General features: G+C 33.3%; 2 protein-coding genes across 2 annotated transcripts in view; one reads left to right on the forward strand and one right to left on the reverse strand.

The window, feature by feature from the left end:
* The window catches only part of LOC105363680 (ankyrin repeat and KH domain-containing protein mask), an 84,021-nt gene extending 81,175 nt beyond the window's left edge, over positions 1-2,846 (forward strand). The window contains exons 4-6 of the mRNA XM_011501430.1: positions 126-285; positions 2,356-2,695; positions 2,774-2,846. Of these exons, the coding sequence (XP_011499732.1) occupies positions 126-285; positions 2,356-2,695; positions 2,774-2,846 (573 nt within the window). The remainder of the gene's footprint in view (positions 1-125; positions 286-2,355; positions 2,696-2,773) is intronic.
* Positions 2,847-11,287: 8,441 nt separating this feature from the next.
* On the reverse strand, positions 11,288-13,617 carry LOC105363576 (cdc42 homolog). Its single transcript, XM_011501311.1, has 5 exons — positions 13,307-13,617; positions 13,039-13,148; positions 12,747-12,944; positions 12,328-12,476; positions 11,288-11,913 (listed from the first exon to the last, which is right to left on the reverse strand). The coding sequence occupies exons 1-4, from the start codon at positions 13,482-13,484 to the stop codon at positions 12,387-12,389; spliced, it is 576 nt and encodes a 191-aa protein (XP_011499613.1). The 5' UTR covers positions 13,485-13,617; the 3' UTR covers positions 11,288-11,913; positions 12,328-12,386.
* Between the last annotated feature and the right edge of the window lie 2,216 nt (positions 13,618-15,833).

The following is a 15,833-nucleotide window of genomic DNA, read 5'->3' on the forward strand; positions in this document are numbered from 1 at the left end:
AGCTGCAACAAGTACATCATCATCATCAGCATCAGCATCAGCATCAACAGCAGCAGCAGCAGCAGCAGCAGCAGCAGCAGCAGCAGCAGCAGCAGCAGCAACTTCAGCGTCAACAGCAGCAACAGCAACAGCAACAGCAACAGCAACAGCAGCTACTGGAGGAGCAGAAGCAGCTTGCCTCGACATATAATGTCCAGACGCTATCGGGGGTTACTTATTCCATTTGCCCGCCACCACCGCCGTGTCCGGTCACAGCCACCTACACCTATCAGATGCAGATCCAAGGTATGCGCCTACGAGTTATGCCAAGTATTTTTCATTTGAATTTAGCAGTCGATATCGACAGGACACCCACGCGCCATATATTACGTCTACTATTAGCTGGACTTTGCGAGGAACCGTGATTTTGAATTAACCGCCGAATGTAGGTATTTCGATATATTCGAAATCTTCAAAACGTTGTACAAAGAAAAATGTAGCATCACGTCCAAAGACGTCAATTTCCACTGGATGAGGATTTAAGGATTGCATTGAGCTTATTTAATCAAGCCATGTCGACGGCTATCCTTACTTACGCACACTTCACCGCCTTTTTCACATTTCCTTCAAAAGTCCTTTTTTTTTTTTTAATACAACGCTTTATTATATCCAAACTCTTATTGCGATCTCCCACATTTTATTACAACGACGCGCTTCTTCTAGTCTCTAATCCCTACACGTGGACTTTGTTCGTTTTATCAATGCGTTATCAATTCAACGTTGCACACAATTCAATCCGACAGGACATTTTAGAATGCCTTTTGAGCCGAAGCCATAATCACTTATCACTCATGTCTGTAAATTAATTAATCCAGTTACATTTTTCTATCTCATTATGTTGTTTAACGTTATTCTCCGTCACTGAAGATAAGCCTCAATAAAAAATAAATATACAATAGAATATTTCATTTTAATGTCGTTCTATTCGTAAAAATTCTATTTTAACAATTGCAACAATTGAACAATTGTGTCTTGTATCGTGGCGATCGTTTGTGATTATTATTAGAAACTCTTAATAATTTTTTTTTTAACAAGATAATTGATAAATTATTGAAATTTCATTTTGTATGAATTGCTCGAGTAACGAGAATTTTTTGCTGTTAGATGTAATTTTAATTTCACAACTTTCACGGGCTTATAAACTAATTATTCTCTATTGGTATTCGGCGAATCTATTCGAAGCTTTTATTTAATTGGCAGTGAAAATTCGTAACATCCACATAATAGGCTATTCAATGAAATAATGAGCTACGCATGCGCTTTAAAAATTACCAATCAAGACTTTCCTCGTTAGATTATTCAATGATAAACGTTTTGTATTTGGAGATTTTAGGCATGAAAAATTCAAGAGGCGTATGACATTTATATGATAAAAATTCAAGATTCTTAAAATAGTGGGAAGGGTGTGAAAGGAGGTGGTTGAATCCTTTAAATATGACGATATTTTTAATCTGTGATAGAAAGGCAGGAGATAATTAATGCACGTAAATTATTGAAAGTTTACTTTTATTTTTATTCGAAATTAATCAAAGTCGTAAATTCATTATCGACATTTCAAATTCGAAATACATAATACATACGACCTTTAATATAATTAATATAACATTGATTATTATAAGTCAACCTTTCGAATAAACTAACGTTCATCGACACGCGGAATACGTCATTTAATATAAATGTCATTGCTAATATCTTCTAACTCTGGCAATGATTTTAAATTAAAATTTCAAATTGAAGCAATTGGACTGGAAGAGTCGATGGTTACGCGCATAAATACGTCCGACTATTAACAATAAGCCCCGATATGAGCAGCATATATTGCAAAATTTATGGATAAAATCGAGGAAAGGCATATTTAGATGAGCTCGCAATTTGTCGAAACAGTCTTGACGCGCTAAAATTGCTTGGCGAGTAAACGCTGTTGTTCAATTGCACTTAATCGGCATTTACACGAAGGCTAATCAAACGGTTGCTCATACTTTTAAGATGCGGAGGTTAACAATGGTCTTCGACTTAACTCTTATAAGTTATATTGCTGTATATAAAGCGCGAGGCAATGACCAAGGACAAGGCTTATCTACTCTCTCCATTTGTCAGAGCGCGGCCGAGCGATTTATCGAGAGAGACACGTAGAGCTCATTAGCACTCGGCAGCAATGCAATGCTGCGATATTCTCAATTACGCGAGGACGCAAAGTGCGGCGAAACTTATCATTTACGATATCTCGTCGCTAATTCCCACAGTGCCGTCCCCCGTAATGCCCGTAATCCCGACGACGTGTCACGTCCCCGGCTGATTGTGGTTTTGTCGCGACAGGTCGACTGTCCTCCTCGGACATGCAGACGCAGACGAGCTGCAGCCCAGCCTCGCAGATGACGAGCAGCCTATTGAGTAGCGTTGGCAAGCCGAGCCTGAGCGGCGGTCTCAGCACCAGCAGCTCCTCCCTCCTCTCCTCGCCGACGAAGCTCCCGTCGACGCAGCAGTATCAACAGCAGCATCGAGGCTCGAGCTGCAGCGTCGCCGAGCGCGGGGTGCCCGAGGGCGCTGCCAGTGCTCCGTCCCACGATTACGCCCTCGGCCAGCCACTCGCCTCGACTGCTTTTATCGCCGCGACTCAGCAGCAGCAGCAGCAGCAGCAGCAGCAGCAGCAGCAGCAGCAGCAGCAACAGCAGCATCAGCAACAACAACAACAGCAACAGCAACATCATCATCATCATCATCATCGTCATCAGAGTGCGAGCGTCGAGAACGGCGCCACGGCCATCGTCGAGACCCAGAATCCCGTCTACTACGCGATGAATGTCTGAGAGGAATTCTACTCGCTCCATGGCGAGAAGGAAATCATCAAGTGCGATCTCATGTAACACGAGATTTTGTCGATCTTAAGGCCACTGAGCTTCGGCTCATTTCATAATCGACCGCCGTCGTCGCTTGCACACGCGTTTTATTCTTCCGTTATCGTTATTGCTTTATTCCTGGCTTTTAGCGAACGGGCGATCTCGATGTTTGCCACTTCTCATCAACATTTAGCCTACCGATGCGACAAGTCTGTAAGTAAACATACTTCCGACGTTATTCGAAGTATAAGTATACGCAGCTTCCTGCGTACGGCCTATTTCTATTTGGAGAAGCGGATGTATTGGTGGCTCGAGTAATATACATATTACCTTATGTCGTGGTGTAGTGCAGGATGGGGGGGGGGGGGGGGGTGTCGGGAGACAAGTACATCGGCGAAATTTTTTCCTAGAGTCCATAACGTTTTAACGACAACGATAGAATCTGATACAATGTCGTGTATAAAGTATCGTTTATCTAAAAGACTTGAGAACTTGGATAAGATATTTATTCTTTTATAGTAATAGTAAATCGACAAGTCCCACATTGCCATTTATTTGTTCTCTACTTATTAATATGAAGTTTAGATGCGTGGTTTGAAAAATTTCGCAAAATGTTCGTTATGAATTTTGTTGTTGATTCATAAGTAAAAAGGAAAAAAAAATTGTTTTTTTTTTGTTGTTTTTTATTTTTTTAATTTTTTTTTATTATTCTATAGATTCATATTTATATTTGTTACGTATTAAGAAATCGTGTGGAAATTTTGTAACCTTTAGACTGGGAAATATTCACGCATGTTAATACTTGGAATAGAAAATTGAGGTTTCATTAGAATTACTCATATTATAAATTAAATTTAATCGTATTTTTATAAAATTCTTTTTTGTTAGCTCAATTATTGGTAACATAAGCTTATGAAATATTTTTTCATTAATACTTTATACCTTATTACTGACATTTCAAAATACTCACCTCTCAATGAATTTACATAAAAAATTAAAAAAAAAATAAAAAATAAAATAAAAAAAAAATAAAAACAAAAGAAAATTCATCCAAGTATTCCAAATCATTGATTTTAACACTTGACTTATTTAAAACAAGTTTTAAAACGATTAAATTATCATGCATTTAATTATGATTATTATAGAAAGTAATAATTGCACTAATATTGTAAAATTAGGAAAAATAAATTGTCTTCGATATTTATAAAGTAGCAACATATAAAGAATGTACAACATTTGAGTTTATACACACATTTTCATTCGCTTATTTTAATTCAGAAATAAAACAAAAACAAAAAGTCTTGCAGTATTAAAAAGTAGTATTTTGTAAAAATTAAGGGAATTAAAAATAATAGATCGCTCTGTGTGAATGCTGAAAATAAAATGCAAAAAATGCGAAGGGATAATGATCGAGTATAATAAAGGCCAAAGATGAATCGAAAAATAATATAATATGCGAAATATTTGACAAAAGTAAGAAATGCATAAAAGTTTAATAAATATATACTATATACGAAACTAGAATCGTATAATAAACATATAGGCAGGCGCGCGCAGGCACACAAAATCAGTGGTTGTCAGTTGCAAATTATTGCCAAAAAATGAATAAATTATGATTAAAGGTAAAGTGGATGGAATTGTAACCACAAAGGAAGAGGACTTGATTTTTTAATATCGTGTCTTACTTCTTTGGCCAAAAGGAAAAAGAAAATTAATATAAGATAAACACTATATAAACTCACGATAGTGAGATTTTCTTTGTTATACAACATATTGTAGAGTTGTTTTAACAGTTTTTTAAATAAATATCTTTGTAAAATTCTGATTCTTACAAAGAAGATTTATATAAATTAATGTAAAAGAAAACATAGAGTCTTCGTGCGTTTTCTGTTCAACTATTTAGTATGATTGTGTGTGTGTGTGTGTGTGTGTGTGTGTGTGTGCGCGCGCGCGCGTGCGTGTTTTGTTAAATAGGATAGTAAAATCAAATAATTTCTATAAAATGCGTGGCTACATTTACTTTAATGGTAAAAGTTTGCAAATATTGTAAGCAAGCGTTTATTAATATTTCCAAAAATTTTGAATAACATGAACATTGATAGATCAATTTTCTTAAATTTTTAATAATAAAGTATATAATTCATACGATAACATTACTTTTAGATTAATAAATAAGATACGTAAAACTTAACGTATAATTATTATAAACATGCTTTTTCTATTTAAAATTCGACTGATGTTTTGCAATATGACGACCGTAGTTGCATTTTTTATAATTTTAAAAATAGTTGTAAATGGGATTGAGCGTAGTTAACAATATAACAATAAGCTGCTTAAAGTATAGATAATTTTTCTATCAATGTAACAAATAAATCTGCTGAAATAAATTTGGCGTTGTAAATTTGTGAAGAATTTTGAAGAGACGAACGATTTTAATCCATTGATAAAATTTTGTTTAACGAACGATCATATTACAGAGGTGTGAACCAAAGTTGCGAATTAGTATTAACTAATGTGATATTATTTCGAGGCGTATAATGTAGATTTTTATATTTATTATTTTTCTTGTTCGATTATTTTATATAAAACGCAACGTGTAAATAATTGACAGAGTATATTATAACTTCACTATAAAACGTATTTTACTTACGTTTAAAGTGCAGTCACTAAGATTAATCATCTATAAGTTATAATAATCTATAAGATCATTGTTGTTTAACTTGTATCATTATAAAAATTAATGTATAATTTATTGAAGTAGATGTAGTTATATACGTAGAAAATTAGAACATTTTTTTTCTGTATATAATCATAAGCAGCCCCATAGGGGGTGTAATTTTTTTTGTTTTTTTTTTTGTTTTTTGTTTTTATTTGTTTTTATTTGTTTTTCATTAAAAATGAGGCAAATTTAAGAGGAGGCTGTACTGTAAATAGTGCTATTTATTTATTAATTTACCTTTCAAAAATCTCATTACGCGGCTATTAATTGAAATTTATAAAATATAGTATTATATTAAAATACGAGAATAAGATAATTAAAAAAAATTTTATTATCGCGATAAGCGTATTTCTCATGTTATTAATATGAAAATATTTTGTTATTATACGTTGTAGTTGCTAAAGATTTTATTTTATAATTTTATATAAAGTTTTTTAGTATTTAAATAAATAAATTTTTTTTTTAATCAGTATAGCCTTTTCCATCGAGTGAACAAAAAATAAAGGCCAAAAACTTGGAAAATTTATGCAATATTTGTATGGATCCGAATGTAGATTTGACGTTCACTCGTAATTAATAATCGAAAAAAAGTAAAAGTTATAATGATAATAATGATAATAATGATAATAATGATAATAATAATAATAATAATAATAATAATAACAACAACAACAACAACATCAGCAACATAATAATAAAAATGTTGATGATAAAATGAAGAAAAATACAAGTAACTTGTGTTAGTCGAAAGTGTGAAATTGCGGAAGAAATCCAATTCAATTATCCGCAAAAATGACTGTTGTATAGAAGTGATTGGAGCTTGCTGAATAAAATCATTGAATAAAACGTCATTTGACAGCTTTAGAGATAAATTGAAAGAGTATTATATGAAATCTACAGTCGAGCATATTATAGAGAGTGAGACAAAGAGGAAGAAAAAGCAATCGAGAACGTTACTCGAGACCTTTTGAAACATTGAAGACTGCAATAATTAATTACAACTCTGGCCTATTTAAATAAAAAAAAAAAATATTAGACATTATAAGTATAATATTGAATGAAAAATTCGAAGTATTATTATATACATATAAAACATGTATATGAGTAGATAAGAAAAATGAAATAACTTCAAAAAAAAAAAAACAGACAAAAAAAAAACAAAAACAAAAAAAAACAAGCAGACAAACAAATGGCGCTTTTATCATAATAAAACCGTAAAGATTATAAACAATTTCATGAAATAAAAGGGCATACGAGAGCAGAGGTTGAAACATATATTATACATTACATGAATGTAAAAAAAAAGTGATCATGAATTTTCGAGCAAGTTATTTGCGAATATATCTGTATGCAAATGCATTCATATACATATACATACATACATACATACATACATATATATATATATATATATATATATATATTGAAGGTTGTGCAAGTACAGGCTATTTATTTGTTTTTTGCACTTTTGTTATGCCTAAGTTACCTTCTCATTTGATTAGTAAAAGTACATTCCAAAGATTTTTTTGTCTATTTTTTATTTATATCATTTACCTTTCTTTTACGTACATTTTTATTATAAAGCTTATTATGAATATGCAGGCATTTATACTTATTTCATATTAATTTAAAGGTCTAACTCGAATTGTCGAAAAGTACATAGTTGTTTAAATACCGAAGAGAATGTATTTACACGAAATTGTTACAAGGGGTTAATCTTTTAAAAGTCTGTACAAGATACGTTGAATATTTTCAGTAACATTATGGTTGTGATAACACACAACTCATGAAAATAATCGGCTATAATCACAGTGCACAAACTATTTATATTGAAACTAAGATTCGATAAACAAAATGTTTACGAAGCAATTTTTAGCTAAGTCATTTTTCAAGAATAAAACTTAATTATAACACTGTTTAAAGAAATTAGATATAATAAATAAAAAATGTTTAATACGTTTGAACTTTTAAAAAAATTAGAGAAATTACGAAATAATTCGCTATCGCTAATTATAAATGATAAATGCGTTAGTTGTAAAAATACAGTATTTGGGACCCTTCTAGATATTTTGTAAATGTCTGCGTAAAATGAGTGCGATGAGCTGGCTTTTCCGGTTTCTTAAATAGAATATAAATGCAGCTGAAAGTAATGATGTTAATATTTTTGAAGTTTCTTCTACTTCGCTCACTCTTTCTCTCTCTCTCTCTCACTTCCTCGCCCTTTAAGATATCTTTAAGTAACGAATTATAATTAATTTTACGCTTTCATACAATACGCTCGTAAATATAATTTATGAAATAATTACTTACCTTTTAAGCTTTTATTTTTATTAAATAAAATTATATTAAAAAAAAAAAAAAAAAAAAGAAAAAAAAAAAGTAAAAATAGTAAATTACAGCAGATTACGAGTTAAAATTTTTTTTGTTTTGTTTTTTTTTTTCTTTAATCGAGGAAAAGGAATCATATGGAATGAAACGTGTAAAAAAAGATTTACCATCACAGGCAACAAAAACCCCTAAACTAGGTACAAATGAGTATTCTTATTAACCGTGTAACTTTAGAAATTAAGTGTGATACATTAATATAGTCCTTAGTGAAAAGTTATTACTCCTATTGAATTTCCGATATTGAATACAAACATTATTGTACTCGTCTTAAAAATAACTCGACAGTTAAGATAAAAACATACAGCCCGAGTCTGTACTAATAGGAGCTTAGTATTTTATAACAATTAACATAATACGGCGAGGCAGAGTAGATGAAACGGCATATATCCCTCATATTTTTCAATTCATCCATTTCTTTGATTGTGTACATTTCGTTTTTCTCTTTTGTTTGTTTGTTTGTTTGTTTTTATTTTATTATTATTTTTTTTTTTATTTGACAAAACTATGAAATATTTGGCATTAGTTATTTTTAGAATAAAGAGATTTATTGCTTACAGTTGCTTTTTACTGAAAATATAATAATAATAGAACCATAAGTTATATATTTTCATAATTAACATTATTTAATGCTCATATGTTACAATATTTATACATTTGAAATAAAAGTAAAATACACCTTATGATCGATATAAACTTTTGTTTGAATCATTAATATTAAATTAAATGTAGCAATAATGTTCTTAATAAACAATATTTAAGTGAAAAGTATATAATTATGCTTGTATTTGCCAGTTATTCGATATTATTTTTTATTTTCCTAAATGCTAAAATGAAAATCGAGGAAATAATAATAATTATGCAAAAATGAGGAATTCGAATATCAAATTGTATGGAGGGAAAGGCGTAATGTCAGTCACGAAATGAAAAGAAGCGAAGTTGTTGAATGTCGAATCGGACATTATGTATAAAATGACCCGGTGAGCAAATTCTGTTATAAATTATCGAAGATATTAATATATCGAAAAGGCGAAAAGATAAATAAAATTAAAGTCACACGATTAAAAGTAAGAAGAACTTGGCGATTTTTTATGTTGTAATAGGCACAATTATTATCATTATAAGATCGGGATAGAGTATTTTTTTCTAAATAAAGATTTAATAGGGAAGAGAGGAAATTCCGTTTTCTGCAAAGATATTTGAATCAATAGACGACTGTGTTGACGTGAGAATAAAAAAAAAAAAAAAAAATAAATAAATAAATAAATAAAAAGAAAAGTATTAAAAAGCTTATTCGTTTTTGACAAGCTTGAATTGAGAATAGCAAAAAATGAAGATTTATGTAAAATAATTATTTTATAAGAAACTTGTTAGATGAATATATTTAAAAAAAAAAAAATAATTTCCGACGTGTGAGTTTATTGTATAATCGAGAATAAAGATTAATTGCGTTATTTAATTAAATTTTGATGAAATAGAAAATTTATGCATAAAGGCAGCCGAATAAAATTAATGTATCCGTTGTGTGTAATGCGTCGCCCTTGCAATAATTTCCAAACATATAAGTAAGAGATGAGATTATTTATTGTCTTGTTTTTCAGCATAAGCTTTAAAATAAAATTCTTTTAAAGTAAATTACAATAATATTAATGTCTGTATTGATATTGCGAGGTGAATTTTCATATTATAAACCTAATAATCATTAAACTGCCAACACAACACATTTCATTAGAATTTTACATGTCTAGGGGAATTTGTAAAATTATCGATTAACGTTCAATCATTTAAATATTTCACCCACTTAATGCTCTCAATTATAATTGAATATTAATAATTGCTTTGGCATTGATAACTGGTACATTAAGTTTATAGTGCTCGTCGATTGAAGAGATAACAAGTGCTAAAGAGAAGTAGAAAATTTTCATTAACTAGACAATGATAAAATTTCAGTATTTAAATATTTTATGGCGCGACAGGTGAGTAAATAATATTTTGCAATGAATGTGTCAAGTCTATGAGGAATAAAATAAATAACACACGTATGCTCGTTAAATGCCAATCAATGGATTATTAAACATTTTAAAAATATAGCGAGCAGAGTGAACGAGATAATTAAATAAAACATGTAACAAGATTTAAATACATTTTGCTCAAACTCTTGTAAGCGCAATGTTGAGCAATAAATAAAGAATGAAATGCAATATTGTTTTTCGTATGTGTACATTTTTTTCGAATGGATATAACACGAGGAGGAACACAATTAACAAACTATTGACGATGTGTTTGAATCTGCAATATGATATGCTCATAAAAGAAGAAACATAATCGTTGGGATTTCGTATAATCAGCTGTACTTTTGCGATACTTATGCGATTGTGAAATGCCAAAAAAATTATTAAACGAGACAGACTGTATATATATATATCCATTTGATTGTTAAATAAAATAGTGAATTATTATGTAAATAAAAAGCTTAAATAATACATTGGATATCTATATAATAATCCTAAGTTATTTGTTACAAATGCAATAACACATTATTCATTTAATGAAATTCTTATTTTCATTTTTAAAATATATATATTTAGATACATTTGTTTAAATTTTTATCGGCTTAAAGAACAATTGAGAATATCGAAGCACAAGTTTCTTTAGATTTAATGGTAGCGAATAAAAACATAAATACCAAATAAAATAATGACTGTTAAGAAATATATATGTTTTTATATTGAAATTTTTTTTTTGTTTTTGTTTTTTTTGTTTTGTTTATTTATTTATTTATTTATTTATTTATTTTTGTAAATATTTATCGTAAGAATAAAAACATCCGTTTTTAGTTTTTAAATTAGGCAAAAACTAAAAATAAACAAAGTTTTATTTGTCAAAAATCTACATAAAATTTGTCATTTTAAAAATATAATCACAAAAAATAATGTTCTCATAAATTGTTGATCGTTTTCATATTTGATTTACACATATATTTAAATTAAATATCTTAACTCGCAGTTCAGCTTTAGAGTAAATAAAAATGACGTTATTCTAAAGTGAGAAAAATGCAATTAATTGAAAGAAAAAAAAGAAGAAGAAAAAAAGAATTGAATACAGAAAAAAATACAACTATTCTAATTGGCACCTAAAGTAAAATTAATATAATTTGATTAATTGACGTAGTTTTATAGGTATTTTTTTTGTTTTGTTTTTGTTTTATGTTTTTTTGCTTTTTGTTTTCATAGATTTATTGCTAGCGTCTACAAAATGTATTATACTATATCTAGGCATATAATTAAAAATGATTAAATTAATTAAATAAAACTTCGTTAATTACAATTCCGTTCAATAATGGATGTGATCGTAAAATTTGAAATAAATAGTCGTGTAGTCGATCGGTTATAAAAATGTCTTGAAAATTTTATTACTCGCATAATATCCTTGTTATTTCAGCTTGGGCGTTCATTTAGCTGATATACAGTATTTCGTTAGTGGTAAAGTGAAAATTCGGTGTCGTCTCATTAATCAAAGTTATACGAGTTCGTATATACCGCTCTTACTTGTTGTTCATTCCGTCGTTATATCGTTATATACGCAATTATAATAATATAATTATATAATTCATTTTGTACAAGTGTTTATACAAAAAATATAGAAATCGCCGGAGCCAACGCAAATGTGAGTACGTCGCACACACTGGGCTCCATGAAAAACGCATGCTTGATCATTTTATGTGTACTTGATTTTTTTTTTTCTTTGTTTTTGGCTCGATTTATTATTAAAAAGATTCACATTAGTATATCTTATTATTTAAAAAATGCCTTACGTCTTTATTAAATAAGTGAGAGACTCTCTTCCATCGTTTGCCAGGTATTTTGCAACACACTAATTGTCTCTTTCGTTAAGAGTGGTTGTATATTATTTTTTTCATCCATTTATGCGATCCTACAAAAATTATTATTTATTATCGTTATTAATCGTGGAAAAAATTCTCTACTCCTTCATTTTACTATAATTATAACAAAAACTTACGATACTTTGTAATAGCGCTTAGACACCATGAAGTAATAATCATGACAAATATTGTATGAGCAAATTTTAATTAGTCGTGGATTTAATTTAGCTTAACAAATGATAATTATAGAGCAAATGAGCCGTTAATATTTCATTATTATTGTTTTTACAACCACGTTGTGTGCGTTTAATGTATGCGCTTAATGCATTGGCAGTAATTAATAATTGCTCATACTCGCGCGTGCGCGCGCGCGCTCACGTTCACGCGCACTTAAACACGCAAGCAGGCACGCAAAAACCTCACAAGGCGGCACACTAAATACATCATTTTATATTAAAACTTACAATGCAGTGCTTTTGGGGCCAATTGTTGAAGAATATGCCAAGCATATGCAATGATTCTTCTACAAAAGAATACATCGTCTTCTCCTCACTGGTTCTGGAGGCTCGAGAGCTGCTAAAATCGCTTCGTCAAAGACATTTTTAAGTCCTTTCTGTAAATACACAACGTAGCATTATCGAATATATTAAATACATTTAGAAGTAACATTTATTATTTATTGCATCAAGTTGAATCGAACACAATGATATCATTAATAATTATCTTAATTAATGCGACTCAATTATGACATATTTATTTATTGTAATGTTCGATGATAATAGCATCGCAATGGAAACTTTAAATTCAAATGTTTCCACATTCGAGCTATCTGAACAATTGATAAAGCGTTATTTTCATAAGCTTAAGAAATCACTTTGCTGACCTGTGTTAGTGCGCTGCATTCAACATATTTGACAGCTTTAAGCTCCTTCGCTAACTTTTCTCCCTGCTCTCCTGTGATGGGCTTTTGTTTATTTTTTGCCAGCTTTTCTATAGTCGCTGCATCATCCCTTAAGTCAATTTGCGTGCCAACCAGCAGAAATGGTGTTTTTTGACAATGATGCGTTATTTCTGGTACCCACTGCAAGCCAAATCAGTAGATATTTTTTCTCGTTTAATGTTGCAAATAAGATGGTTCTGATAGTTATTTATTGCGAGCTGCGTGCGTAGCTTACCTTTTCTTTAACATTTTCAAACGACGATGGCGATACTACCGAGAAACAGACTAGAAACACATCTGTTTGAGGATAGCTCAGTGGTCTAAGTCTATCGTAATCCTCTTGACCTATAACAAAGATTTTCAAAGATTTAGTCCGATAATTTTTTTAATAATGCCCTATAAAATATGAAAGTCACTTTATTATTCTTTATATGGGGAGCAAACTATTGACTTTGAACGCAATATCATTGATTAGATTTCCATATATAGATTCGGTAACTTACCAGCGGTATCGAAAAGGCCAAGAGTGTAAGGCTCCCCACCGATCATAACGGTAACGGCATAATTGTCAAAGACCGTTGGTACATATTCGGAGGGAAATTTGTTCGTTGTATACGATATTAACAAGCAGGTTTTACCAACGGCTCCATCTCCTACCACCACGCATTTTATTGTCTGCATGTTGTCAATTTATGCTTCCGTTACCTATAAATTAAAAAGAATACTTCCAATTTGTATGAGGATAGTTTAAGCTGATAAAGCATCTTTCTTTAATTTTCCTTATCGAGTATCAGTGAAAATAATCTGTTAATTTGGCTTTCTCAATATTTAAGACTTATCTATCATTTATGTTTAGTAAAGTTAAAAATACATAAAAAAATTTCACTTGGTAAGATTAGGGATATTATAAAAGAAATTGGCAAATAATTTGTCCATTCGATAACCCCATAGATTATCAATTGAATAATATTAATGAACAATTACGGGGAGAGTCAAAAACTTTCCACAGCTTAGATAACGTCAAAATTTATTTAAGCACACAATGTATTAATCAACAAATCAACAATGTAACGAACGATTCTATTAATTGCTTGAACTTTATACAGTTTAAGAGACAATTGGGATGAATAAAATATTTTATCACATTGACTGTTTCGACTGCACGAGGAAAGACCCAAAAATCACAATGGAATCCTATAAAATGTACAAACTACAAATTAGTAAGAGGGCTGGTGTTGCATTCGCAATTCTAATAGATATTTCGAAGAAGTTTGTATGTATAATAAAGTATCTTAAAATAACGAAGATGCAAAGACGATAATACGAGGCTGAGCCGTCTTTATAATAAACCAAAACAACATCGCCAGAGTAGTTTGGTAAACCTAACTTGGTCGTCACAAGGAGCTCCCCTCGATAAATCGAAGAAGAAGACGAAGTAGAAGTAGAAGTAGAAGTAGAAGTAGAAGTAGTAGAAGAAGAAGAAGAAGAAGAAGTAGAAGAAGAAGAAGAAGCAGCAGCAGAAGGAGTAGCGCGAGCAACGAGCAAAGAAGAGTCGGGATGATGACGAGTACGTAAGACACGGATTCCCAAGGGAGGCGGCAGCGGCCGGTTTCGCTCGTGGCCCAACGAATTCCAGTGGACCTTAGTCAGCCGTAGAGCCCGATGGGTCAGAGTCGAGGCCGTGATATGATAAAAACGGCCAAATGCACGTCCGTCCTCCGTCGCCCTCCTTTCCTTTTCTCATCTCCGGCCGACTTGGAAGGAAAGGGAAACCGTGTGCGCGACTCGACGAATGGTGCGCGGCTCGCTCGGCGGCCAAAGGAGCTCCTCCATCCCGACAAGTTGCACAAGCCTCCGTGTGTATAACGGCAAATCGCATATGCACGTCACAGGAGGCACGATATGCACCTGGAACGGCGGCTACGTCGATCGACCGTGAAAGAGAAGGGGCGCGGGGGTGTGGGAGGTGCTGGTGCTGGTGGCGGGGACGAGGACGGGAACGGGAACGGGGGCGGGACGGCGCCGCGAGTCGTTTTTCCCGTAGAGGCCATTTTGCGTTAGGAGGATGAGGATGAGGACGAGGACGAGGACGAGGACGAGGACGAGGACGAGGACGGATACGGGTACGGGTATGGGTACGGATATGGGTATGGGTATGGGTACGAGTAGGGATATGGGCACGGGTACGGGTACGGGTACGAGTACGGGTACGGGTACGGGTACGGGTACGGGTACGGGTACGGGTATGGGTATGGGTATGGGTATGGGTGTGGGTATAGGTAGGGGTAGGGCTATGGGTAGGGGTAGGGGTACGGGTAACGATAGGGGTAAGAATACGGGTAAGGGTACGGGAATGAGAATGAGGACGGGGACGGAGACGGGAACGAGGTTGGTGGTGATGACGAGGATGAAGATGAGGACGATGTACGTATGTATAAACGTACGCCGCAGAAGGTCGCGACTTATCGGCGGCGAGGGGAAGGCCGTGAAGGCGTCGGACGACCCCGGTGCATTTACCGGTACGTCCTGATCTCGTTCGACGGCAACGAAGCGGTGGTGGTGAGCTACGGAGGCCAGGTATGTGTCCTCTCTCTCTCTCTCTCTCTCTCTTTCTCTTTTTCTTCTACGACTGCAGGCGATCACACACACGCGACACGGGCGACTGGACTATGGGCGTCGACACAAACACTTCGGAGCCTCTGCGTGACTGCGTGCCTCCGCGACGGACAGGCGCAGCACGCGCGCGCACGCACACACACGCGCGCACGCACGAAAAAAAAAAGGCGACAGCGGTAGTGGCGACGGTTGTGGTGGCGGCAACAGCAACGGTAGCGGCAGCGGCAGCGGCAGCAACAGCAACAGCAGCAGCAGCAGCAGCAGCAGCAGCAGCAGCAGCAACACCAGCAGCAACAGCAGCTACTGGAGGAGCAGAAGCAGCAGTAGGAAGGAGGGCAACGGTAGCGGCCGAACGCGATACTCGATATGTGGTGCGGAGGTCGCTCGACGGTTCGTCGGCTCGACTTACCGATC

Source organism: Ceratosolen solmsi, unplaced genomic scaffold (assembly GCF_000503995.2).
Source record: "Ceratosolen solmsi marchali unplaced genomic scaffold, CerSol_1.0 scaffold3, whole genome shotgun sequence".
In the NCBI taxonomy this organism is placed as follows: domain Eukaryota; kingdom Metazoa; phylum Arthropoda; class Insecta; order Hymenoptera; family Agaonidae; genus Ceratosolen; species Ceratosolen solmsi.

Excerpts from the sequence above, each read along its gene's own strand:
- LOC105363576 (XM_011501311.1), bottom strand. The coding sequence starts at position 13,484 with ATGCAGACAATAAAATGCGTGGTGGTAGGAGATGGAGCCGTTGGTAAA. Across the intron at positions 13,149-13,306 it reads TGGCCTTTTCGATACCGCTG|GTCAAGAGGATTACGATAGA; the intron begins GTAAGTTACCGA and ends TCTTTGTTATAG. Across the intron at positions 12,477-12,746 it reads AATGCAGCGCACTAACACAG|AAAGGACTTAAAAATGTCTT; the intron begins GTCAGCAAAGTG and ends GTGTATTTACAG.